The 25,106-nt window shown below is 48.1% G+C and overlaps 1 protein-coding gene across 2 annotated transcripts in view; it reads right to left on the reverse strand.

The window, feature by feature from the left end:
- Positions 1-5,239: 5,239 nt before the first annotated feature.
- Positions 5,240-25,106, reverse strand: part of LOC149351830 (lysosomal alpha-mannosidase-like) — a 123,680-nt gene continuing 103,813 nt past the window's right edge. The window contains exons 15-24 of one of the 2 annotated variants that reach the window (XM_089577097.1): positions 24,067-24,193; positions 21,500-21,570; positions 20,897-21,124; positions 19,471-19,589; positions 16,330-16,443; positions 11,803-11,890; positions 11,554-11,640; positions 9,448-9,657; positions 7,667-7,813; positions 5,240-5,560 (exon numbers count right to left, since the gene is read on the reverse strand). In XM_089577097.1, coding sequence (XP_089433223.1) covers positions 5,336-5,560; positions 7,667-7,813; positions 9,448-9,657; positions 11,554-11,640; positions 11,803-11,890; positions 16,330-16,443; positions 19,471-19,589; positions 20,897-21,124; positions 21,500-21,570; positions 24,067-24,193 — 1,416 coding nt within the window. In that variant the 3' untranslated portion in view covers positions 5,240-5,335. The remainder of the gene's footprint in view (positions 5,561-7,666; positions 7,814-9,447; positions 9,658-11,553; positions 11,641-11,802; positions 11,891-16,329; positions 16,444-19,470; positions 19,590-20,896; positions 21,125-21,499; positions 21,571-24,066; positions 24,194-25,106) is intronic. The other variant, XM_089577098.1, reaches the window with a different exon arrangement.

Consider the following 25,106-nt stretch of genomic DNA (forward strand, 5'->3'; position numbering starts at 1 on the left):
GAGTAATTATGAGCATGTTAATTTCAGATGTCGCAATCAAGTGAGTAACTAATTTCCTCCTATTCCGGTAATTTCCTCCGTGCTTGGCGTGCAGTCGCAGCGCCATCATGTGGCACCCACTGTAAACCCACCCTCGCAATGTACGGCACTGGCCCAGCAGACGGCGCAGGTGGCGGTAAGCACATAGCTTTCTCATTTCCGCACGTAAAGAGACGTAAGTGCACCTCATAATTTTTTTCTCAATTACCTTCGATCCCGTGTGGTAGAACAGAGTCGCGTTGTATATGGCACTACATTTAACCCGACAGCGTTAAAGTGGACGTTCGGACGAAAATCCATGCGCGTTGTCGCACTAATTCATTATTGGTCGGCTGAGGTCATGGCGTCACACCACAACCAACCAGTGAGAGGGAGACGCCGCTTATTAGATGTTAAGGTATATTTCTGGTAAAAAGTTGGCGCGAGGCCAGCTGCGCTGCAGCCACAGCCTGTGGGAAGTTTCCACTCCTCTGTGGTTGGCGCGTCGAGTCATGTGACAGAATGCGTGATGTGACTGCGGTGGTAGAGGAGCGGCGAAGGACAGCAGCAGTTCGTTTGTGTAAAAGAAAGAGGCTCCAAGGCGGATGCGTGCATGCATAGCGTGATGGTGCTTGTGGAGTTGCGGAGGAGGGCTAGGCCGAACCACAAGGCGGCGTTTCTTGGCGTCGCATCAAAGTTTTGGCTACTGGCGCCTCCGGTGGCGAAACTCAGGCGCTTGGAGCGAGGCGGCGTAGGGAGACGCAGATATCTGGCGAGGCCAGATCTCAGCGCCGGCGCGGGAAATACTTCGTAGGTGGGGATTGGGGGTCGGGGGTCGGGGGCAGTGACTAGCCTCGCATTGGAACGACTTACGGATGAATCCACGCCGCTGCTGTACCCGTCACGCGGCCCCTGTCTACGAAGGCAGCAGCACCTCTTCTCTCCCCGCGCTATTGTCCCCCTTGCCTCCACAGTAGGTTCCCGTCGCCGCTTAATGGGATGGTTAGCTAAGGACAGGGGAGAATTCAGGTGCTTTATACACGATCTCTCCACACACCCGTCTGGAGACACCAGTTCGTATGCCCTCATGTGTTTGGTCGCCCTCTCCTGCGGGCGCCGAGCGATAACGCCGGTAGACGGCCGGTAGACGAGACGCTGACGCGAAGCCGAGTAAACGCTTCCTCGTGGTTTGGCCTTAAAGGGATACTGAGGCGGTTTTAGAATCAGCTAATTTTTTAGGGTTTTGAAGTAGTGTCATTGCTGATCACGTCTGCGAAATTATTTTTTCGATTTTTCTAAAACAGTGGCACAATCACCAATTAAAAATGCGGTGTTCAAATCTCCCGCGCCCCGCGCAAGCATAGGAGAGGAGGACAGCGGAGAGAGAAACCTCTCCATGTCGGCCAACGTGACGTCACGTTGAGGAGCCGGGGATACTTCGGCGCAGCCGAGCGAGCTTTCAGCGCGCGTTGTTTCTCGTGCTGCGTGCGTTGTGACGTACAAAGTGTGTCAGCCGACCTTGAGAATCAGATTCAACACGAGGTACTACTCTGCGTTCGTGTGCATGAACAAATACGGCCGAGACTGTGCCGTCTTCCGCTGTTTTTCGCGAGACCATAAGCTCGCAGCGCAAGCGCTCGCTGCTGTGACCAAGAATTCAAGCTGACCAAAGCAAGCCTACTCTGCTCGAAGCACTTTCATAAGAGCGGCTACATGCAGAGCTTGTCCCTAATGTGACCCCTGGAGATTTCTGTCGAAAAGGCGCGGCTGAACCATGGCACAGTTCCTTCGATTTTCTCGCGCAGGAGAGGCGTGTCACCATTCCGAAGAAGCGCCTCTTTTAAAAGTAGAAACATGCTCACTTAGCCCCTGAAGAAACCTTATAGAGGCTTAAGCATGTGTCGCTCTTCTCAGCTTAGGTGCGGCCAGACCACCTGAGACGTGCTCAGCAAGGCTCGGTTAGTGATTTTATACTCGGTTCGACGTTTTCAAGCAAGCAAGCAAGCAGAGCAAAGCACAATAAAGCAAAGCAAGCAAGCATCGAAGCTCTTCATGTACGGCATCTCGTTTAATCGTAGCTAAGAGATTAAAATGAAAGCGTTCGAGGTTGATTTCGGATGCAAATTTATGAGTGAAATGAATGCCAACCGAGTTTTTGCAAAAAAACACCGCAACCTTACTCGGTTTCTTCATCAAGTTGTGTCAGCGGGCGAGTTGCAGCTAGCTTGGCTTTTAAACACACATATAGTTGGCAACTACTTCACTGAACCTAAACTGCAAATCTAGGAAAGGCGAACGTTTCCGAGGCAGCGATTAATACTTTCTGCCATCTGCTGAACGCGCCACGAGTGAAGAAGCAGCCTTGTGCGCGTATTTGACTTGGTTTCCAGCGCACAATGATTGCGTCACTATCCTGTGGTCACATGCCTCGCAGTGCTTGGCCACTGCGCTTCGCTAATTTTGACATCAACTTCGTGCTCCTTCATTGTTTCCTTGAAATACTTTCTTGCCCCAACCTGCAACGCCGGGTACTGAGAACAGGATTTTTTGTACACAGTGCTTTGGGCCTTTTCTTTAGGATGACGCTCTTCCGGGCGAGCCAGGAGGCGTCCGGGGGTGGTAATTGACTTGAGTATTATTCGCATCCCTTCCTTTCCGAGAATACGAGCCGAGGTTGTGCTGGCACCTTTTACGCATGGTCTGCATCGCGTCTTTGACGCTGGCGTATGCTTGTGCTAGGCGTAGAATTTTTTGCTTGTGTCTATTTTGGTTTCAGGCGATACGTGGAATGAGCAAACTGTAGTATCCTTTTCTTCGGAGGTCAGTAAAAAAAAAAATAGCCGCCGTATTCGCTTTTACAACGACACGGAAAGCTGCGATCTGCACTCAACGCAGCGCCGGATCCGCATCGGCAGCTTCTCCAGTCCTCAAAGTGACGTCACGACCTCTCTTGACCAATCACGGGCGGCGGCGCGCCGCGCGGCGTGCCCCGCGGCACAGGCCGCATATTTCGGCTAAAAAAGGCAATTCGCGCTTGTTTTTGCCTTATTTGGATGCGATATTCCAGTATACAGCATGAAAAACTATAGGACGCCGCTGCCAGCCTGATTTTCAAAAAAAGTGCTTCAGTCTCCCTTTAAGCGAGTTCACACGCTATCGCGTTAAGGATGGTTCACATGCAAGCGACTGAGCGATTGAGCAGCGCGCCGCAGCGGAAATTTCCAACTTGGACCCTCGCTGCTCGCCGCCGCGACTATTCAAAACGAGTTTTTGCACCATGGCGGCAGGATTCGCCAGTTTCCGCTTGCATGTGAAACACGCTTTAATTTGCCAGAGCTTTCGCTTGCATGTGAAACACGCTTTAAGCGTGTTTCCCATGCAAGCGAAAACGCTAGCGAATCCTGCCGCCGCGTTTTTTGAGTCGTCGCGACGTTGTGCGGCGCGGTTCCAACAAGTTGAAAATTTTCGCTGCGACGCGCCGCTCAGTCGCTTGCATGTGGACCATCCTTTCGGCTTCCTAAGGGTTGGTTAAGAGTTTGCAAACTTTCAGTTCACTATTGGGCCTCAATCATCCGGGGCTGACTCACAATGTGAACTTACTCCACTTCGAGCGGCACGAACCACGCTCCGGAAATGTTATTTAAGCGCATACCATGAACATGAATCATCCTATAAGGGAGTAAAAAAGGAGTGAATGGGATTCTAGTTAACTCTCTATTAGGGGAGAGTAGACTTCCTTAGCCTCGGGGTAGATTTCAAGCGCCTAATATACGGAATGCATTGTTCTTGGCAGCGGAGGCATATTCCCACCTCAAATCATAGTAACTTGTTGTTAACATTGGAACAAAACTTTTAACCGTGGCTCCAAAGGTATTTAGCTTAGAATTAAAGGAGATTGAAACCCGTGTTAAAACCTCGGCAGCTACAAGAACTTCGCACGTTTTGAAGATGGGATCTGCTTCAGTTGTCAACCGTAAGTATTCCACATTTTAGTGATGTTAATCTGCCCCATGGCATGAGCAGCATACCCTGCCCCTATTAAGAAGAGTCCTAGGGGACCTATTACTCCTTTTTACTCCCTTATAGGTTAACTCGAGTGCAGGGTGTTTATAATTGGCTCAAAAAGAATAAACTTTGTTCGTGTGTGCCAGCGCAGTTGGAACTGCCTGCGCTCCCAGCATAACTGCAAGTGCCTGTTCTTGTTGAACTATACCAGGGGTTTCATGGAAGCCCACCACTAATCATTTAAAAAGTTTTGTTTTTAGGTAAAGAGACGCTTTTTGCGGCGTACTAATACCAGGGTCTGCGCACATCACAAACCATATCAGTCATGCTAACTAGTGAAGTGATTAACTAAATTCTAATTGTCAACTTTTCAACTGTTACAGATAGGCTCCTGGGTTACAACTAGAGATTCGTGGCTAGCCATTAGCAATAGCCATATTAGTTTTTAGAATTTCGAAAACAACGTAGCCTCAGAGTTTGAGCATCCACCTCGTCTGCGCGAGTTCAGGGGTTCGATTCCCTGTACCGCAGCGTATCCACCGATGATACAGTGGGTAAAAGCATTCCAATGGGCTGGTTCTTGGTTTCTGCAGGGTGAAACGCTTGAAAGACCTGTCTTTGACCACACCGTGTGATAAGAAATACCTTGTGCCTTGGCACTTTTCAGCCAAGCTGCCCTTGCGCCATTAAAATTCACCATCACCAGAATTTCGAAAACGCGATTAAACTCGCCGCTGCGGCTCAACAAAGTGTGACCATTTCTCTATAAATCGAAAATTGCGTTCCTGCGGTGAGCGCAGAGCGTTGTAAATGGCCAAACTATGTTGAACTGCAGCGGTTGGGGTAATCGCGTTTTCGAAATTCTAAAACCTAATATGGAGATTACTAATGGCCGGCTACAAACCTCTAATAGCAACCAGACACCTACCTATAATAGCTAAAAGGTTATCATCTATAAGAATTTAGTTAATCAGTTTACTAGTTAACACGATTCCTTTCTTTTCTGGTATTCACCAACACTGGTATTACTATAAGCCGCAAGAAGCTTCTCCTAAGCTCAAAAATTTAATTTTTAAAAATTAGTGGCAGGCTTCCCTGAAACACCCTACATAGTTTAACGAGTACAGGCACTTGCGACTGTACTGGCAGGCAAGAACAAGGTTTTTTTTTTCTTTTTATCGAGCGAGCGACATGCAGTGACCAAAACCGGCTTAAATCTTCCTCAAAGGGGTTTTATTCCGTCAGAGGTGTGAAGTCGGTCCTGTACACGCATTTTAAGATGGAAGACTGGAGAGGAGAAGTGCTGCGGCCCTTAGCTCTTTGGCACGAGCGTTGCGTAGTAGGTCCTGATGCGCCCGTCCGCCAGGCGCACCTTGTAGCCCTCCTGGTCGCGTACTAAGCCCGAACCGCCGAGCACAGAGCTCCCGGCTGAGGTCTGCGTCTGGCGCCACTGGAAGCGGCGCATCTCGTCCAGCAGCATGTGGCCGCTCAGGCTCGCCTCACGCACGTCCTCCAAGTGGTTGCCCTTGAGCAGGCGCTGCAGCGGTCAAGCACCGTGGGTCAGCCACGTGGCCGCCTATATAGCTGTTGCGTACCATCTGGCATTCCAGTCGCACTTATGTTGAAGGACGAAATTTAGGGCAGTGCGCGTACCGGTGTAAATGAAAGCTGTGTACTGACCTAGAAATGGTGGCTAAAGTTTTCGATGCCGTTTCGGCTCCTGCATGAGAGCCTTGTTCACGAACCGATAACGAAAGTTCAGTAGTACATATTGTTTCACTGTAACACCAAGCAGCATACCTTGTTTTTTGGCACATTGAAAGAACCAGATGTAACTGTCATGTCAGTTTACGAACCAAATATTAGAAAAGAAATTCAGCCACTATCAAGTACCACGAAACCACGAGAGGATGGTTCTATGAATCAGAATATCTATTATCTTCGACCGGATCATTTTCTGGTGCGACACTATGTTGTGTACTGTAAACAATCCCACTTTGCAAAAGCCAAATTTTTGACCGCTTGTGCCCAAAATGGTAACGTGAGTACCACAGTCTGAAAACACCGAGCCTCTCCACCAAGCCTCTCCTGCATGATGTTCGAACTCAATGCTGGCCTCGGACTGCTTGAATCTGGAACTCTTTCATTACAGGCAAGAATCGAAAAAATTTCACTGCGATCTGAAGATGAAGAAAGAAAAACGTGGGTTGAGTTGCTTGAATCTCGAGGTTTTGAAAAGAGAAAGTTCACTGCGCTACCTAGAGCAGCCTTTAGCGACCGGGCAGATTTCACCTTCAAGCCAGCACAGTAGAGCCATGGTGTGTTGTCATTTGATGGAGTGACGTGATTGTGACGTCACGCGATGGCGCGGTGATGACGTCGTAACACGTGGTCGACTGGTATATATACATGTAGGCGAGGAGAGCTTCGCCGTGCACTGCGGCGCAGCGATGGAAGAAGAGGAGAACCCGGCTGTGGTGGCTCGCCGAGCTGCCACATTGAAACGACAGCGTGAAAAGAGGAAGCATGCAGCCGAAACTGAAGACGAGCGTGAAGAACGATTGACAGAACGCCGACAGCAGGCTGCGGGCCACAGAACAGTTTTACTAGGGATAACCAAGCAAAAAAAAAAGAGCAGTAAAAAAATGTCTTTCCAAGCAAATTATGAGTCTCGTCATTGCTTCAACCACAAGCTGCGCTCTTTGCGTAGCCATGCAGCGAAGCTTTCGCTTACACACCAGGTTTAACCAAAGCTAAAGCTAAACCATGCCGGGACTTTTTTTTTCATCACTAGGAGTAATGAAAAAAATCGTATTGCGACCGAGTGACGGGGAAAAAAATAGAAAAAAATACACGCGTCCAGTTGCGTTTGTTTCCAGACGACTCAACTACAGGATTCTTGAACAATAATTTTGAATCTTGGAACATTGTGAGGTACTGTTATGGAAATATTGAAGGTAATGGTCCATTCTTTCGATGCGTAACAAAACTTTTCTTTTAATGCTTTTCCATCGAGCAGTTAAGACTGCCATAGAATGGATAGTGGAGAGTGTTTTTAATGGAGAGTGTTTTTTGACGATAGCAGAAACGTTAATATCAAAATAATGCAACCCTGCCGAGGGGAGATTTGCCGGTATATAGGGATTGTTATCGTGAAACCTTACAATCTATGCAAAACTTGCGTTCATGTACTATTTCCCGTACAAAAATGCTTTTGTCTAAAATTTCTGGCTATAAGTTCTAGTCCAAGAAAATAATTTTGGGTCCACAGCGCATGGTTGTGAAAGTAAACATTTCATGCAAACCAAAGTGAAAATGATCAAAGCAGGTTTCTGGTGGGGTTGTTTTTAAATTTAGCGATACTTTTCGTTCATTCACGTCGAATTAACCTACTTACTTTTGCAGATTTCTTGCTGCAATGTGCAATAGAGTTCATAAATGGTCCACTTGTTTCTCATCATGCGCTCTTTTCTATGCAGTTCGTCATTGAGCACGTCCCACAGTTTGCTAAAGAGGAACAGGAAAAACTTTTGTTTACTGATCTGCATCCCACTAAGCTTTCAGGCAGTCTCGATATGAATGCGCCCTGCGGACGGGACGGCCTGCAGAGTGGTGTGTTGGAGTGGTGAAAGAGTACGTTTACCGTTATTGGGATGGCCTTATCATTGGCCTCCTTGTCTTCCTTCTCGAGTAGCAGGTGCTCGAGTCGCAGCAGTAACCGGGAGGCCGAAAGCGCCTCCAGCGTCAGAAGGTGCACGTTCTCCGGCAGCTCCTCGCGCAGGCCCGAGAACTGCGCCAACAGAGGCCACGCCGGTGAGGTGAACAGACTCGCGGGTAGCACGGTTAAGTATACGACGAAAAAGCCTACTCCGTGCCATCGGTGCTGGTCTTTGCGAGCGTCGCTTTACCACTTCCATGTCCATCTCCAAAAAGGTGACAGACGACGGCTGCTGAAAGCCGGCAATCGTAAACCATACAACGCGCACGCTTCTACTTTCGAAAAAGCTTTGAGGTCGATAAACGGCACGATGACCGACTTGAGGGATGGCCACGTAAGCACCACTCTCCAGTATTATGGCTGCCTTTGCAGCAATCCCGCGCGATGAGGTATCCGCAGCGCCTGGCAATTCTTCCTCCACGGTTAGTGGCGCAGCTCCTGACATTACTGGAAGGGGCGGTAGTTATCCTTAAGCTTTTTATTATATATTTAGCACGCCTGAGCTTCAAATGGCAAGCTGTTGGGCGCGCTCTGCATTGGCATGCAGCAGCAACACCGTTTCTGATCTGCATCCTGATTTCACGTCCTTCCTATATAAGCCAGTACAGCCGGCAGCAAGAGACTGATGCTAAGCATGACAGCATCGCTCCCTGAACAAAGTGGCAGCGCGGCCTTGGAGGTAAAGCGCATGGGAAAGATGTTTATAGTCGCAAACGGGTCAGGTAGTCGGATCACGACCTCATGTGCGAGTCAGTGATTTCATGGAAACCTTTCGTCTCTCCTAGCGGCTTTGGAAACTCATTGTTACCGTTCATAAGACAAGTGACTACGTGGCGTATGCCAAAACCTCAGTACCCGTGCGCTTGTATATTTTGCCTCGATTTTGAAGCTGTCGCCACGGCCGGAGACCGAACCCACAAAATTGTGCTGCGCAGGTGAACGCCACAAGATTCGCTTTTTCAAGTGCCCTTGCATAACGCCTTATGCTTTCTGACTCAGGCGCTTGAATCATGACCATCCAGTCTCTTTTTGCGCTGTCTAATACGCGTTCTTTTTGCTTGCACTATACATTTACACTATCTGCTTCCTATCGTTGTTTTATAAAAATGCATCCCACATGGTCGGCGTAAAAGGACGTTTCGGTAGATAGAACAGATCTCGTAACTGCAGTTTTTTTCTTCTCGCATATTTGCTGCTTATTCAACGCTGTCTGAAATCCCAAAAGAGTGCTTCATGCGGGCTCGTGTGAAAAACACATTTCTGCCTTTTCTCGACGCCCAGTCAGCTCGTATTCGTTCCAGCTGATGGAGCACGCATGTAAGTACCTTCGCGCTTCCAGGCTTTACATGTAAATGTTTTTCTCTGAGCGCATAATTTTATTTATTATATTCCTCGAACCCGCGTACTGAAAACTTACATCCATGACTGTTTGCTTTCTGTTTGCTTTTATCTTCGACCTCGATCTTCCTTTCTGTGGGTGGAGCGGGGGCCGACACCGCATTTTTTGTCGTTTCACAGCGTAATCGAACATACTTATTCGGCGCCCATGCAAAATCACAGCACTGGCTCCATGCAGCTGCCGCAGGTGACTGTGGCACCCTTCTAATCTTACGCCGTTACCATTAACCAAATGAGCCGTGCGCACCGTTCTCGATTTATACGAGAACTTGCCGTAATACCGCGTCCCCACACTGCAGTGTGCTCACGTTTCCTTTGGCGAGCGCGCCGTCGACGGACTCGCTGCTCATCTTGGCGTATGCGAACACGGGGGAGTAGACGAGCTGCAGCGCCCGCTGACGCATGCTGCTCCACCCGGCGTTGCCCAAGTGCACCCAGTGGCGACCGCGCACCACGGACGTGTCGTTCAGCACCTCGCCCAGGCCGCAGCCGTCGTCCTCCACCAGCCGTCGGTGCACCTGCGACCCGGCATAGCCAACCGCGCGCGCAAATTTCATGCGCGTGCACAGCGAGAAAGCTAGAATGGCAGAGACATGCGCAGATGCGAGCGAAGTAAGAGGGAACAAGTTCATCCTCGCAGACGCAAGTTCTTGACATTTTGTGCAGTAATTGCTCATAAAAACAACGACGCATCGGAACAAGGGAACGACACTGAGCGTCTAAATTTGTGGACGAAAAACTTTGGAAGTCCTTTGCAGCACTTTTCCTTTGTCTGTGTCAATGCAAATTGGAGGCTAGTTTGCATATTGCCTTATCTACACATTTTGCATGTTAAATTGCGTCATAAACAACTATTTGAAAAGAGAGCGTGCAAAAATGCAAGCTACTGTTTTGTCCCGCCTATAAATGTACAGATGCCCATATTTACTGACATTCAAGATCACGCTAGTAAACTGTGCGCGTCATGCCTGGTGCAGCTGCAGCTTCTGGCGCAGTTGCAACTTCTGGTCATCGCCGGAATATCATGCGCAGCGGAGCCTAAGCATCTTGTACACTGCGTTTGGGCGAGGTGTCCTTTAGCGGAACCAGTATTCAGTTCATGTCTATGACGGCACCCGCTCTCTAATGTGCACAGGTGTGCGATTGGGCCAGTCGTTTTGGGAAACAACTGCGATTGTCGGGGCTCGAGCTGCTTGATACAATATGGTGTCTGTACTTCAACTTCGTAGTGCCGGGCGGCCATAATGTGCGGCTCCTACAAGTTTCAAGTTCAGGTCAAGCGGCCATATTATATTACCGGCTTGCCCTTGCCCAGCTTCGCTCGAATATAGCCGCAAACGAGGGCTCGAAACGTGGATTGTCATTGTCCGACTGCGAGCAGTACATTGCGCTTTTTGCGTTGCGATTTTGGAGCGCGACAGGAAGTTGTCGTGGGAAAGCAGGTTTTTTCTGCTGACAAAGATGCAGTCTGTGCTTATCGCATGCATTCTGTCTTATTAAACGACGCTGACGTGGAATCTGTAGGCAGGTCCGAGTACCGCTGTGATAACCTTGCAGCCCCGCTCGCTCGGTGTCGCTATGGCGCTATAACAAGAGGAAGGGGTGCGTACACGTGTGGCGACCTCTACCGGGACTTTGCAGTAACACATAGAGATGGGCGAGAATGTTAACGAGGGCCCTCGCCTTGCAGAGCGTTGGACTAGTGGGCCGCTGCTCTACATAAACGTACGGCTCGCTCATGGACGCTTGGAAAGCACGTGCATAGTAACAAAACGTGCTCCCCCCCCTCTCCCCCACTTCGTACGGCCGCATCACTGGTGCACTGAGTGTATACAGTGATCAATTTATTAATCCGTTACATGTAGTACAGCCATGAAAGTGCATTTTGTCGATAGCCGTAGTGATTAAACATTTATAGTAGGATACAACTTAAAAAAAAAAAACAGCAGTTGCCAACACTGGGCCACGGTCCGCGCCGTCTTGTATTACTCCGCTGGCCAACCGCAACTCTAAACAAAATCAGCTTTTTAATGCTTGACTATATCAAACAATCCACGGGTCAAAATTCTAGAGCTTATAATTTTTTTTCTTGTGATAAGCTTCTTGTTTAGGTAACAAGAAACGTTTAAGCTGCGTACTACTTTTTGTCGCGTAGGAATTCTGTGCGCGGAGGCTGAATGTGGGCGGAGCTTCACTGCAGACTTAAGTTGTATCCGACTATAGTGTCCGCACACCTGAGCATACCAATAGTAACTGCTGGCATCATGGGCTAGAAAACAGAGTGAGCCCGATCAGTGAGCATGACGGCATAGGTCCGTATCGAGCCAGGAGCTGGCATACCACCCCTGGACATTTCAGCACGCGTTGAAACAGTGCGGCGCTTTTCAGAACTTAATAATGACTGACCACATTACCATGAGTTCAAGCTCCCCGTCGTGGAGACTGGCTGTCCCTTGTGCCGCGTCTGGTAGGATGGTCATTTGTATGTTTCGAACCACGTCCTGTCAGGTGCGGTAAGAGAGGAGGAACCGAAAGTTGCGTCGATAGGTTCGACGCTAATGTGAAGGAAACACTTAGCGTACGCTAATGTGAAGGAAACACTGCGTGCCTGATCAAGTGCGAATGCATTGTATTCTGAATTAGAGCTGTCAACAGCAGCTTACCTTGATGTATACCCAAGACACAACAGGATAGTACTGCGAAGCCGTGGAGCTCCAGTTATCGTTTCCTTTCCTTGCCGTGGGTCCACGCCTGCGAAAAGAGCGCGTTATGAAAAAGACAAAACTGACTCCACAATGCGACACTGGCGAACGCAGGGACGCACGAAAACTTGTCTGTGCGTGAAGGAAATATTGTCTTGTCCAACAGCTTCACGTTTCCTCAGAGTGAGTTGCGCTCACTGGCAATTAGTCGTAACAAAAAAAAAAAATGTCAGGCACTCAATTAGTTGAACACTTTGCGTCTCTGTCTATATGTTCCTGAAGGTGACACTGTAACGATGCAGGGGCAAGTAAGAGACGACTAGAGGATTGGTGGAGAAGGTGTAGAGGGTAGTTTAGTAATGGGAAAAAAATTGGCAGTTAATCCGAACATATTGAGCATGCTAGGAATTAATGGCTTTAGGTGACACTTGCCACCACCCCATTAAAAAGGGGAAGTGAATAATTATCTACCTAGTGAGCGCACGCAGGGCCATGGTACGTACGTGTAGACGTTGTGCGGGTGTCTCTTCAGAAATATGTCTCTTTCATAGTGCACTCGTGGTGACGCCGAGGAGGAAGTTGGTGCCTGTGTTTCATTCTGTGCCGCACTCTTTTGTGTTGTGCTCTTGGAACTGAGTTTGTTAATTCATTCAGGATCAAAACAATACTCTTCTAACAAGCGCATATTAACGAGCAAGAATGGTTGAAAAGAAAAATAGGCGTGGGTCCTGGAATGACCTTTCATCTGGAAAATTTGGTAAACTATACACTGCCATACCGTTCAACACTGTTTTCCGTGCCACTGGTAGACGCCAACTACCTGTGTAAGGTAATAAGTACCTAAATATTTTAGCTCCGGTCCTCGGCTATCTTTTCTCCCCGTTCTCGGCGTTCTCGGCGATCTGTCGTCCCGAAATCGCAGCGAAATTGTCACGGAAACAACTGCAAAACCTGACGCTAAAATTTTCTTCATAACTGTGTTCGTAGATGGGAAAAAAAAATTTTCAGCTGGATTCGAAGTGACGCCACCACGCAGTGAGCAGCGAACAGCCACTTAGACCTGGCACCCTAAACAACCCCCTGGCCATCACAGTAACAACACGTACACGTGCTTGTGGCACGTAAGTTACGTTGCAGCTGAATGTGCGGCTCGCTAGAGTAGATTAGTGCACGGATAACAGATGGTGTTTCAGAGGTGGTAGCTTTAGGTTGCCTTAGGTACTCGGTGTTCTGCGTCGGCGTTCAGAGCGGAGACTCTTGCGCTATTTTGCGGCAGAAAGCCTATGTTGCGACACCGCAATATCATTCCAGAAGGCAGCATTTTCGGCTTTCTGGGCCACAAGACCGTTCTGCACTGCTTCCAAGCATCTAAATCTTATTTCAGGCAGAAATTTAGAAGCTTCGTGTGTTCATAACAGGAGTGTGCAATCCGTGTGACTCAGAATGACGTCTCCCGATCGAACAATGGGTGTCACTGCGGCGGTGCAGGCATCGAATCATTGAAGCACCAGCTTTTGAAGCACCACTTGCCGCCGGCCTCTAAACGTATAAATTTCCAACGCATGATTGGCATGGGAACCATACCATGGTGTTGATGTTGGTAATATTTGTTATCGGAAAAATAAAATGAAAGAAGCCGGCTGCACCGTAACTGTCGGGCTCAAGGTTGAGGAAGAAAGAGAAAGGAAGAGAGAAGAGCGCGCTGGAAAAGAAGCTATTTTTATAGGGCTATGCGCAGTGTTAGGAATGGGGTGGCAGTCTATGCTCGCGGCTGTTCAACTCATGTTTGCAAGAGGTATTCAGATGATTGGACTGTGGGAAGCTGCATATAAACTTTGATGAAGAACACCTCAGTAATATCCTATTTGCGGATGACATTGCCCTTCAAGTAACTAAAAAAACTCCAGCGCATAATTCATGGCTTAAACACTCAAAGCGGGACGGTGGGACAAAGAATTAGTATGAAGACTGAAGTAATGATGAACAGTCTTGGAGAGGACCAACAGTTCACGATAAGCGCCGAGGTATTGGACGTGGTAAACGAATACATCAATCTAACTCAAACAGACCGCAGATCCGGACCATGAGAGGGAGACTATGAATGGGGTTGAGAGAATTTGGCAAATACTCTAGGTCGTAAACAGCAACGTAGCACCACCCATTACCAGTACCAGTACTCACCTGTGGGGCATACGCGTAAAGGCTAACGAAAAGGTTTCAATTTAAATGAAGGACCACGTAGCCAGTTATGGGAAAGAAAACGGAATGTGTAACATTAAGAGACAGGAAGAGAGCGGAATGATCAGGGAATAAGCGCGAGTTAATGGTACGGTAGTTGAAATCAAGGAGAATAAATGACCATGGGCAGGGCATTATTGCGGATTGCAAATTACTGATGGTCCCTTGGGGTAGCGAAAACAAACTTCACAGAGGAAGGCATGCAGACTCAGGTAAGCAGATAGAATGAGGAAGCTTGAGGTAATAGGGCGGCCGCAGCTGGGCCAGGACAGGGTTAATTCGAAATCCATGGACGAATCATTTGTCCTGCAGTGGGCATAGCTGAGCTGGTGGTGGTGATGATGTGATGTTTTCCAGAGTGATCGGCCATTCCAGTTCCCAGCTCGCAACTGCGCACTCGGCCACCCCAGCTAGGGAGCGCTATGAGTTGCGAGGAAAAAGTGGTTACGACGAAAGAAAATGCGCGCTGACTGTCGCGATATGCGCTCGCCTGATGAATATTTTTGGCACCCATTTCTCGCTCTCCTCTCTTTCCCTCTTCTACCCACTTCTTCTCTTCCCTCACGGCATTGTTCCGATGTTTATTGAGAGTGATCCATCTACCGTGCCTTACCTTTTCTCCTAACTTCTTCCTCCAAATGAAAGCTGGGGTCTGTGTGGTGGCCTGCTAATTTTATGGGCCGTTTCAGGCAGTGTTGGGCGGGGATGTCACCATCTAAGCCAGGCCGGCGGAGCTAATGTGTAGTCTCCCTAAGTGAGTGGTCTGACGCCCGAGCATGGAAGCGCTCGACTGATCGGCTACGGCAGCTGCATATGGGCGTGCGCGAAGGCGGAGGAAAGCTTTGCACAGGCTGAAGAAAAGAGGGAGAACGCCTCTCTAAACACATGCATGACCTGGCGAAGTCCAACTCGAGTGCGCCGCTTGAACCATCTGTGGCCCGCCCCATAAATGCGCCGCCAGTCCGGCAAAGCATTTCATACTGACTCTCGGCGACGAGAGAGACTGCAAATGTTTGGGTACAATACACCGATTGAAATGCATGAAGTGGCTTCCATGTTTTAGGGCCAAAAACATTGGCTTGACTTCGCAAGGCTATGATTGCGCAAAAACAAGCCAAATTGAGACAGCATGGCACGCCTGAGCTTAGCCAGGCTGATAATCACGGCATCATGCAATGCAGCCACACTTCGTTCGCACGCGTCACCATAGGAGAAAGTCGCATTGCGTCGCCATAGGAGAAAGGCCACTTATTCGTATGCCTGTTAGGCCACTGGGCTCGCTTCTTAAACTCAGCAGTGCGTACATGTAGGTCTGAGCGGCCAAACTGTCGGCAGCCGACAAATATCTAGTGCGTACTTAAGCACGGTATTGGCAAAAACGTTAGCAGGCTTTATATTTAACGTCCTTCACTGATAGCCTGATGCGGGCTAAACGATGTACAGCCAAGTCGCTTTCTAAAAGCTCTGAGTAGTGCTTATATTCATTCGCTGTTTCCGTGCAGCAGTCGGCACTTTCTATAGGCCGCCTCCAAATCACGCACACCAACGCCGATGTGGCGAACTAGCACTGTTTATATACATACCCGCCTGGGAAATGCACGCGCGGCGTCGAAAAAGGTGGTGCTGCATTTGTTTTAGTCCTTCCATAATTAATTAGAGGCCACTGGATGTCGGGATATTCCAGGCGAATGTCACCGCTCAGACCGATATTTAGTGGGGAAATTCGAAGGGTATGCAGGTTAAAGTTTCATTCGGCAAGTGCAAAACTTATGTGCCAATCCCCGCGTAAAGGCATCAACCTCAGCCGGGCAACGACGAGAATCCAACTGTTATTGGTTCGGTGGCGCATTGCGAAATAGATTCGATGAAGACCAGAAGTCAAAGAAAACAAATTTTAGAAAACAGCAAGTATTAACCAGCTGATGTGTGCATTATACGGCTTGAGCGCCACTGAACCATGGAACCACATAATGTTTACTCTATTTGCCTAAATCTCTTGACCTCCTCACCGATCGAAGTACTGTGCACTGGCAGCTCGATTACAAGAGAGAGTTGCTTTCGACAACGACACATACGATGTACCGTTACTGTTAAACAGAAGGCGCAATAATCCAGACGTGGGAGAGTCCTCGCGTGCTCAGCGCTATCAGCGCGTGCGCGTTGCCGTCAACACAACGTCGGTCTACAAATCCTTGCCGGTCGTCTGACCGTTTCCACGTGGGTCGCGCCGCTCACAGCCCGCGTGAGTACCTCCTCTCAATCGTTGTTCGGCCGTTGGAGTCCGTGTAGAAGATGCCGTCGTTGAGAAGGTTCGTCGTGAAACGCGTAACGATCTCGCGGCCCACGAACTTGCTTCGTCGACTCCTGCAGGGAAAGTGATGTTTCAAGGAAGCAGTATTTTATTAAATGCACGATGCTGATTTTAGCACTAGTACGGAATGCCAGCTATTTCTTTTCGCTTTCAGGAAATCGAACCTAATGCGAAGATCACATGCGAAGTTTGTCAAGGGGATGTCAAAGTCGTAAGAAGGAAAACACGTTCTCTATGTCACAAAAGCTAACTGTGCGGAAGTTGAAGACTAAAAGCAAACGTAACCAGTAGAGCTTAGAAGAAGAAAATAATCCAGGGTAAAGAAAGGGTTGCTAGGCTTTACAGCAGAAACCACCCTTGCATTTCGCCGAAAAGCGGGAAAGTACTACACGTTATGTGCTTCAAACGGTCAGTTGTTGTAGGCCCAACGTTTCTCAGATAACATTTTGACTAAGTAACGGGCCCCGGTGCTGGCTTGTGAAGGAAAGGTTCGTGCGAATTCTTCAATTCTCCCAGAGGAGCGGCCTAATCTAGTTGGAGGCAGCGTCGTCTGAGAGAGGCTCCGGTTGTTAACAGATTGGACTTCGAGCAAAACCTCTGGGAGTCTGGCCTGTATCCTGTTTATGGCAAAACTTCTCAGCTCAGCGGATGGTGTCTCCGAAACTCAGTGAGCTAAATTTAGTGCGCCAAGTGGTCGCTGCAGCATTACGGGACCGTTCGAAGAAAATGTGGTGGCACATTGTTTTGGTTGAGGCGTGAACAGATTTAAACTTGAACAAAACTCTCAATTTTTGCAACTGCCTTCACATTCTGCGGCGATTTTTTTTTGCAAAGATTAACAATTTTTCCTGATTTTTATTTATGTTTCAAGAAGGTCCCTTCGTCAATTTTTTTTTTTGCCCTGCTCTCCGTCGAACTGCTTTAAGTGGTTCGTATCCAGAATCGATGCTGGCATAACCATTATGAATTGACAAAGATCGCATTCAAGTGGTCTACGCTTTTTTTTTCTTTTTTATTCGTCGCACCAAAGCGTTTCATTGATAATTCGTCAAGTTGCCATTTTGTCAGTTAGCCCAGTCGTTATCCTTGCAGCAGCCGGAGCGGCCAAAACCCGAGGTGAGGACGCTGAATTACGCTTTTTGTGTAGTGTGCTGAACCACGACTTTTCGCGGACGACTTCCTGCTCTACAGTGTAATAAATAATAAAGATAACCAATAACCGCTTGCTGGTGCTCCCGTAGCAGTCAAAAAATGGTGCGAGAATTCGAAAATTAACATAAATGTGGAAAAAACAGCGGTTCTGCTGGTCACGGACAAGAAAGAACATGACAGTGATTACTGTTATGGAAGACGTACATACTCTTAGATGCGCGAAAAAAGCGCGGACAAGAAGGAAACGTATGTTCACTGAACGAAGTGCACAGGACAGTTACGAGCTCGGCTCATCATTTCTCGGGATTTAAGCTTAAGAAAGCGTGTTTTGAAAATTTATTTAGATAAAGAAACGGGTTTTTGGCGTCGATGATAAAAACTTGCTTCGCAATCTGCAAAATTATTAGCCTATTTTACCGATATACGACCAACACTGGAATATTACAACACTTCATGGGATCCCGTAGAAACTGAATTATTCAAAAACCTTGAATAGAAGAGCAGCTATACTCATAATGACCGGATACAGGCACTGATTTTGCCACAGAGATGCTGCGACTGCCTAATCTGCCACCTATATAGCCGAACGTCGGCAGTTGACCAGATTAAAATTCTTAGTTCAGCTTTCAAGAAATTCCCTCGGTATCAGTAGTTCCTGTTACTTAGTCAAGAAACGCGTTAACGCCTTACAGCAAGCAATGAATATCGTTACCAAGCCCCTAATGAAGTATACGCTAATTCTTACTTTCTTTTAATTCTTACAAAAAGGCCAGTAGTTCAACATCACTTGAAAACATCCTTTCCAGTTGACGCTAAAAGAGTTCTGTGCGCAGAATACCTCTGCCTTTGCACTTGGGGGCTATGTAGTGCTTAATCTTTGCCTCTCTTTTTTTCTTGAGTTGATTTGATTGCACTTGTGTTTAGAAGAAATGAATTTCTTAACCATAATAATATATCTGAGATATTATGATGTGTAATCGATTACATTGCACGAAATGGGAATTTTGTGGAATATGGTGAATTCTTTATTTCTATGCGCAGTATTCGCAAATGATCCTGTTATTATTTTTCGCGTTATGTCCCAATCCTGTCATAGCCTCACAGCCAACAGTATATGTAAATATAAATAAATAACAATTACAATAGCGAACGGATCACCGCCTCAGGTTTCGACGTCTGTTACCCATACCGCGCTTTTTATAAGGTAATCAAGCATAAAATGTGAAATACGCCGCTCGGGTGGTCGAAATTTTTTAAATTTGCTGGTCCGTAAAATTTTTGAAAAGGCACGGACACATACGGCATGAAAAGACACGGATAGCTTCTTTTGATAGGTGCAACAAGCTGCCCCAACGGTCACAGTGGTCGCTCGCTTTTAGCTTTGCCTCGGCGTATATATCCGCTGCGAGTCAATGCATCCGCTTCAAAAAGAACACCAAAGTGCATTGAATGGTTTTGGGCTATTTTGAAGTCTCTTTTTGTATCAGTCGGCTGCCATAATTACCTCACTCGTGGAAAGTGGGGGTGGGTTCGAATGCGCTTAAAAGGAAATAATCAGGGGATCTCTTCTCGCCATAGCTTTAATAGCTCGCTCACTGTCTGATGACACTGCACTTACCCGCGACATAGCGTCCATCAGAAAGACTTGCTCATGCTGCGTTCGTATCGATGTGCGTGCCTCCAAGAACAAAAGCTTCGCTAATGGGTTCGCGTCAATACCTACTATGAAACTATAAGGCATCATCAACGTATCTGCGGCTGCCGCTCCATTCTTAACTGGCATCAACCTTATCAAGCCCTGGCCTGGGCATTTAGTGACAGTTATTATTGTATTTCTGGGCATATCATCACGTATGTAAACATAAACAAGCCTCTCGAGCTCGTTTACTAAGCGTCGGAGCACATCGCTTCAAATACAAGGGCCTCACTCGACCGGGATGGGTCCCAGCATCCACTCGAATTCGATGATGTCTAGGCCCCTGTAGAGCCGGATGACCTGGGTGATCCATGAGTCGAACACTTGCTGGATCTCCTGTACCACTCGGCCCTGTGAGAGCGCAAAAAAGTAAAAAATAAACTTTACCTTACCCTCAGGGCTGTTCGGAACTCTGGTTGTCTACCAGGTCTCGCCCAGCACAGTGCAGACGTGCTGAACAAGAGCGTGAAGAAGAAGAGGTCGGGTTGGGAAGAGAGGGGGCATGAATGAGAGCCTCTGCGATAATACAGACTAGAAACAGTTACATCAAGCTACATGAGCATTCAGAAGTGCCAGGCAGCGTTGGAATATGATATAGCTTTTCTCACGATGTCTACAATCTTTGGCAACAAAGAAGCAATCACTAACGCCCGCAGCACGAAAGGAACAAGAAGGAAGATGAGACGAGTTTTTCCCCTCAAGCAGTGTAGTTAGCCATTTACAAATAATGACATGGTTTCTCGGTAGCCTTCCGTCTGGCGTATTCATTCTTCGCTAGACGCTACAGTCGTGCGGAGAAGTGCCATGGCCAGGATTCTTATGCATCATGCCAGTAAGCAACCAAAACGGGCACTCGCTACGGAATCGCCGCGGGCACTCTTGCGGCTCGTGTTGGTTTCAGCGCCAAGGCGACGAGGTTAAATATCCTTGGACAGGTCTCACTCTATCTTCAAAGACGTTACTCCTCCTATTCTCGTTTTCTGGGTGCCGCGGCAAAAAATTGTCATGCGTTAACCGAGTTTGGCTGCGTCGGGCGTGCTCGGTGTGCGTGTTAAAGGTTCCTTCGCCGTCGGAAACCGCGGGAAGCTTTTGATCGGGCAGCAGAGTTCGAAAATAGCTGCTCCGATCAAAGATGAAAGAGCTAGTAGGACTCCGCGGCTATGCCTCGCATAAACAAAGCTAAGTCCCTGCGCTGACTCTCGTTCAAATGCATCAACGATATAGGTAACCTGCACTGTCCAGGCGAAAGTGCCATTGCTCGACTTCCCCTTCCCCATCCCTTTCTCCCAGTGCAGGGTAGAAAACTGGCTCCTTGTCCCGGTTAACCTCTCTGCCTTTCATTCCCCTTCTCGTCCTAATGATGAAAACAAGAACGCAAGAAATATGGCAGGTGTCGCGAAACCAATGCTTTACCTACTTTGATGCGCTTCTTCCGCTCGCTCTAGGCAGCTACGGTGTCGCATGGATACGCCATCTAGCGTTGAAAACCTAACGCTAGCATCCTCTTCGTCCGAGTCTCGAACATACAATGCTTTGCTGCGCATGTTAGAGAACCGCAGCCCCAAACCGAACAACTCTGTTGGGTTTTACCGCCACTGTAATGGTTCACTTCACTGTAGCCGATAATATCACTTGAAGCGGGCGGCCTTAGAATATACCTTGATGATCCTGTACGTCGCGTGCATGCCAAGGTCGTACGGCTCATCATCCGCTGGGCTGAAGATGTAGGCGCCGGAAGTAGAAGGACCACCGAGCCCCGCTTTGCCGCCAGAGCGCTGCGCCTCGTAGCAATAGAAGGACTGGCGCAGCAGCAGCGTTTCGCCCCTCTCCACGATTATGATCTCCTTCAGGAGGCCAGTGGTAACGTCCACGATGAGGCGGTACCGCTGCAGGCCAAAAACGTTGCCAGGTGTGTGTATACGCACTGCGCGTGCGCGGCTTTCTAATGACCCTCTACGGGCCCAAGCAGAAGCCACACAGCCTCACCATCTCCACGAGAAAGCTGTGGAGTGGTGCCAGTGCAGAAAATCTTTTGTCCCTTTATCACTAGTAGCTGCCGCCTATGATGTCATTGCTGAGAGCTAGCAAGGAATGTCGTTGCGCCGGCTTTGATATTACGTTCCACTTTTCAATACAGTCACTTGCTGAAGGACCTCCTTCTGTATGTAATCTATGTAATCACCTCTAACATGATACAGCAAATCTGATTCGATTTGAAGTTTCGGAACGCGTGACTAATTGAGTCGCAACCTATACTGTACCTCGTTCTCGATGGATGCTTCCTCCAAGTCAATCTTGAAAATGTCGTAGTTCTCGCTTGCTGGTTTTCTGACTGCAAAAGAAAGGGGAAGAACACCGGTACACCCCTCGCACTACTCCTCGTGCGACAGCGCCGAACCCATTCTATACCACTCCACGTGGGAGCCCCACATCCTAGCGATCACCTAAATTTCACCCTACTACCTCCTCATGGGAAGCCGCTCCGTCCATCTGTAGCCTGTCAGCTGTAGCATGCAGGATGGCAAAAGCCGTCGGAGTCAGCTGAGGACCCCACCCACGAAAACCGATCGCGCAGTCACCCTTCTTTTTAATGCAATAAAAGTTATTTCCCATCCCCACCGCCGCTGCATGCCTGCTGCACAGCCTTCCGAAGCACTGTAGCTCTTGGTGTTTCGGTGCATACTCTAAAGTCCTCTTGGCAACCCTGTTCTGTATCAGCTCCCAGTTCCTAGCCGATTGGATCTGAATTTTATTTTGTTGCCTTGGTATTATCATCATTCAGAACGCGTGGACCGCTGGATGAGATTCACGCACACTGAGTCTGATCATTAGAAAGTTCTAGCATGGCGTTACCGCATACCGTTACCCCTACCACCGGCTGCTAGTTGTACGCAAGCAGCGAATGCATGCGCAGTTCCTTGTCGGCTCAGTAGCTTTGATGGGCTTGCAAGTTAAACCACTAGACTACCTGTGCACGCGCGCAATACCCGTGCGCAGACATTCTCTGACGCTAGTGGCATTCTCAAAAGCTATGCAAACTATCTCGATCTGACCACCTCGTTTCGACGTCATGGTACATCTCCAGCAAGCTTATTTCTTGCTGATGCTCTCCAACGGTTTATATTGGTGCCAGAGTCTTACGTTTCACCGATAATGCAGAATATTCTCAGCTCCTTCTGCCGCCAGCCCCCATAAAAATTGTCGCGGCACCTCTGTAATGTATACGGATTTATGATATGCGTGGATGAGTTTGGGCAATTCACATCGAAGAACCACAAGCGCCTTTCGATGACGCCTATGGAAAATGCGAACATCTTCGTTGCCGACCATTTCCTCGTAGTTGGAAGCCCACCTGCTGAGCATGTTCGGGACTCTGTCGCTTGTTTATGATGACATTTGATTCCACGAGAGCACTACAAAGAGCGGGTTGATGGGTTTACAAAGACGCAGTAAGAAACACACAAAGAAGGGACGTGGAAGACGCACACACAGACTACACCGGATACTGATCGAATTTATTGATGCCAAAGCAAAGAACTTTTTTCTCGCTCAGTCAGCAGTCCTAACAAGGTACTTTTTCCTTTGAAACACCATGGTCAGAAGGGATAACCTACGAAAATGAGATTTATCTTTATGCTTATGGGGATTTAACGTCCCAAAGCGACTCAGGCTATGAGGGACGCCGTAGTGGAGGGCTTAATTTTCATCACTTGGGGTTCTTTAACGTGCACTGACATCGCACACTAGACGGCTCTCTAGAATTTCGCCTCCTTCAGATTAATGACAGCATTACCAATCCGTATAAGAGCAATCCAGTGCGTTCACACGAAGCAACCACCACACAAAGCCGAAGAAAACATGGGATCCAAATGAAAACACCAAACGATTACAGAGAAAAATAACAGAGCATATGAAAACTAGGCTTTCAGAGGCCCATGTTTGTTATTTAGGATTTCGGTGATGGTCTGATGATGACCCTGAAGTTTGCACGCTATGCTTAAGCCTTCAGAGGTAAGTATCTTTATGTGATTGGTGTCTGGGAGGGACAAACATGTTTTGCTTAGGTGTCAGTAATATTCAATTGTGCAGTACGGTACGTCATCTTTAAGCCTTTCTTCCTCTTCTTTGGGCTTTCGCTCTGGTTTCTTTGAACTCTTGATGTGCGTACATCCTGCCCGAGAGAGCTGCTGCTAAAGCCCCGCGCAAATTATTCAGGGCACGCAGTTGTCGTGGTAGCCTCCGCGCCTGTTTGAGCGCTTTCGGTAAGCATCCTTGTTAATACAGGCAAAAATAAGAAATTGGAAGCTTCTTCGATAAGCAGACAAGAATCCAGCAGCTGGCATGAGACTGGTCGAATCTATGCAGGCAACACTGTTATTATCTAGGCTTATTTTCATACTACCTATCGGCGGGGGTTTTTGCCAGGTGCATGAGCGCCGTTCATTACCGTACTGGCTCCTGTCTTCGGACGGTGCAGTTTATCTATAGTGGCTCCTCTGTACCGTCAGTAATGGTAATATGTCTGATACACAGCGCAGTGTGATCTAGCCCGGCTGAATGCCAACCAATCTCCTCCCCTAGCAGATTCTGGAGCCCCTGGCCAATTAGCCTAAGCTTCCCTGCATAGGTATGTGAGCTTTGTGTGCGTTGGTTGGAACGCAAAGCTACGTAGAGGATAGAAAATTGTATCTCGACGGATGCGTTAACCAAGCGTCTTCAGATTTTCGATCATTGTGAAGCCGAGCCACTTTGCGTCTTGCCTTCGCGTATCTTAGACACGAAAGCGCCGGCCACATGCTCGGTTTGTAGGAAGAGTGGATGAGCGCACCTGCTGTCTTGGACACGTGGTAGGCGACTGCTCCCAGCGGCGGCATATCGACCTGGAACACCAGCTCACTCGTGGCAATGCTCTTCTTGAGTGGAAGGTCCATAGCCGTGTTCGCCATGGGAACAACCTGAAGGAAAACAGCAGAATACAAACCACAGAAAAGGAAGCGAATGAAGACATTCATATTTTGTGTTAACCAGAGTATCAGGAAAAGTGGTCATGCGTGAAGAAGGAGCCTGTTTCAAGGACAGTAGCAGCAAAATGAGCGGCAGGAATCGCTTGAAGGTAAATGTTACTTGCTCGCATAATGAACTCATGATTTTTTTCTCTAGACAAGAATAAAACTGTACTAACTACATTCCCCAACTCCAGGGCGGGATTTACTCAAGAAACACACGAAATTTCGAGGCCTCATATACATTATGTGGTGTGATAAGTTTGCAAAATTTTCAAATCGTCAAAACGTGCTTAACACGAACGGCTGGGAGGTCAAGAACAAATTCACAAGTGCGGACTAACAGCCATGTTTTTATTGGCGCAGATATCTCTTTTTATGCATAACCACGAAATAACCACGAAGAACGTATACCTTAGCAATCCGTTGCATGACCATCTCTCCCGCTTGTCTTACACGTAGTCAGGAGAGCCGACAGACAACAAGAATAGCAGCTCTTTTTAGCTCACGAACTTACCTGACAACTAATAACTTTTACATGTTTTTGTTATTTTGCTTGTGGCTTTATCCCTGCATTTGAGCAGAACGGTCGTCATGTCAAACGCAAGACAGCTGCAATGTCTTCTTAGAACAACGCGAAAAGGACGGGACAACGCAGAAAGAACACATAACTACGGGACAGGCGCTGACAGGATAGCATTCACAATCTACGCAGTGCACGCCAAGGTCCGCCAAAAATCCCTTCGGCGTTTCTTGGGCATCCGCTTGCTCCCATTCGCCGTGTTCTGGCGTGGTCCAGTGGCTAGGATACCTGGCTCTCACCCGGTAAAAAGAAGCAGAGCCAAATTTACCGCCTCCTAACAGA

This window comes from Amblyomma mixtum, chromosome 3, assembly GCF_055824585.1.
Source record: "Amblyomma mixtum isolate Tamu chromosome 3, ASM5582458v1, whole genome shotgun sequence".
Taxonomy (NCBI): Eukaryota; Metazoa; Arthropoda; class Arachnida; order Ixodida; family Ixodidae; genus Amblyomma; species Amblyomma mixtum.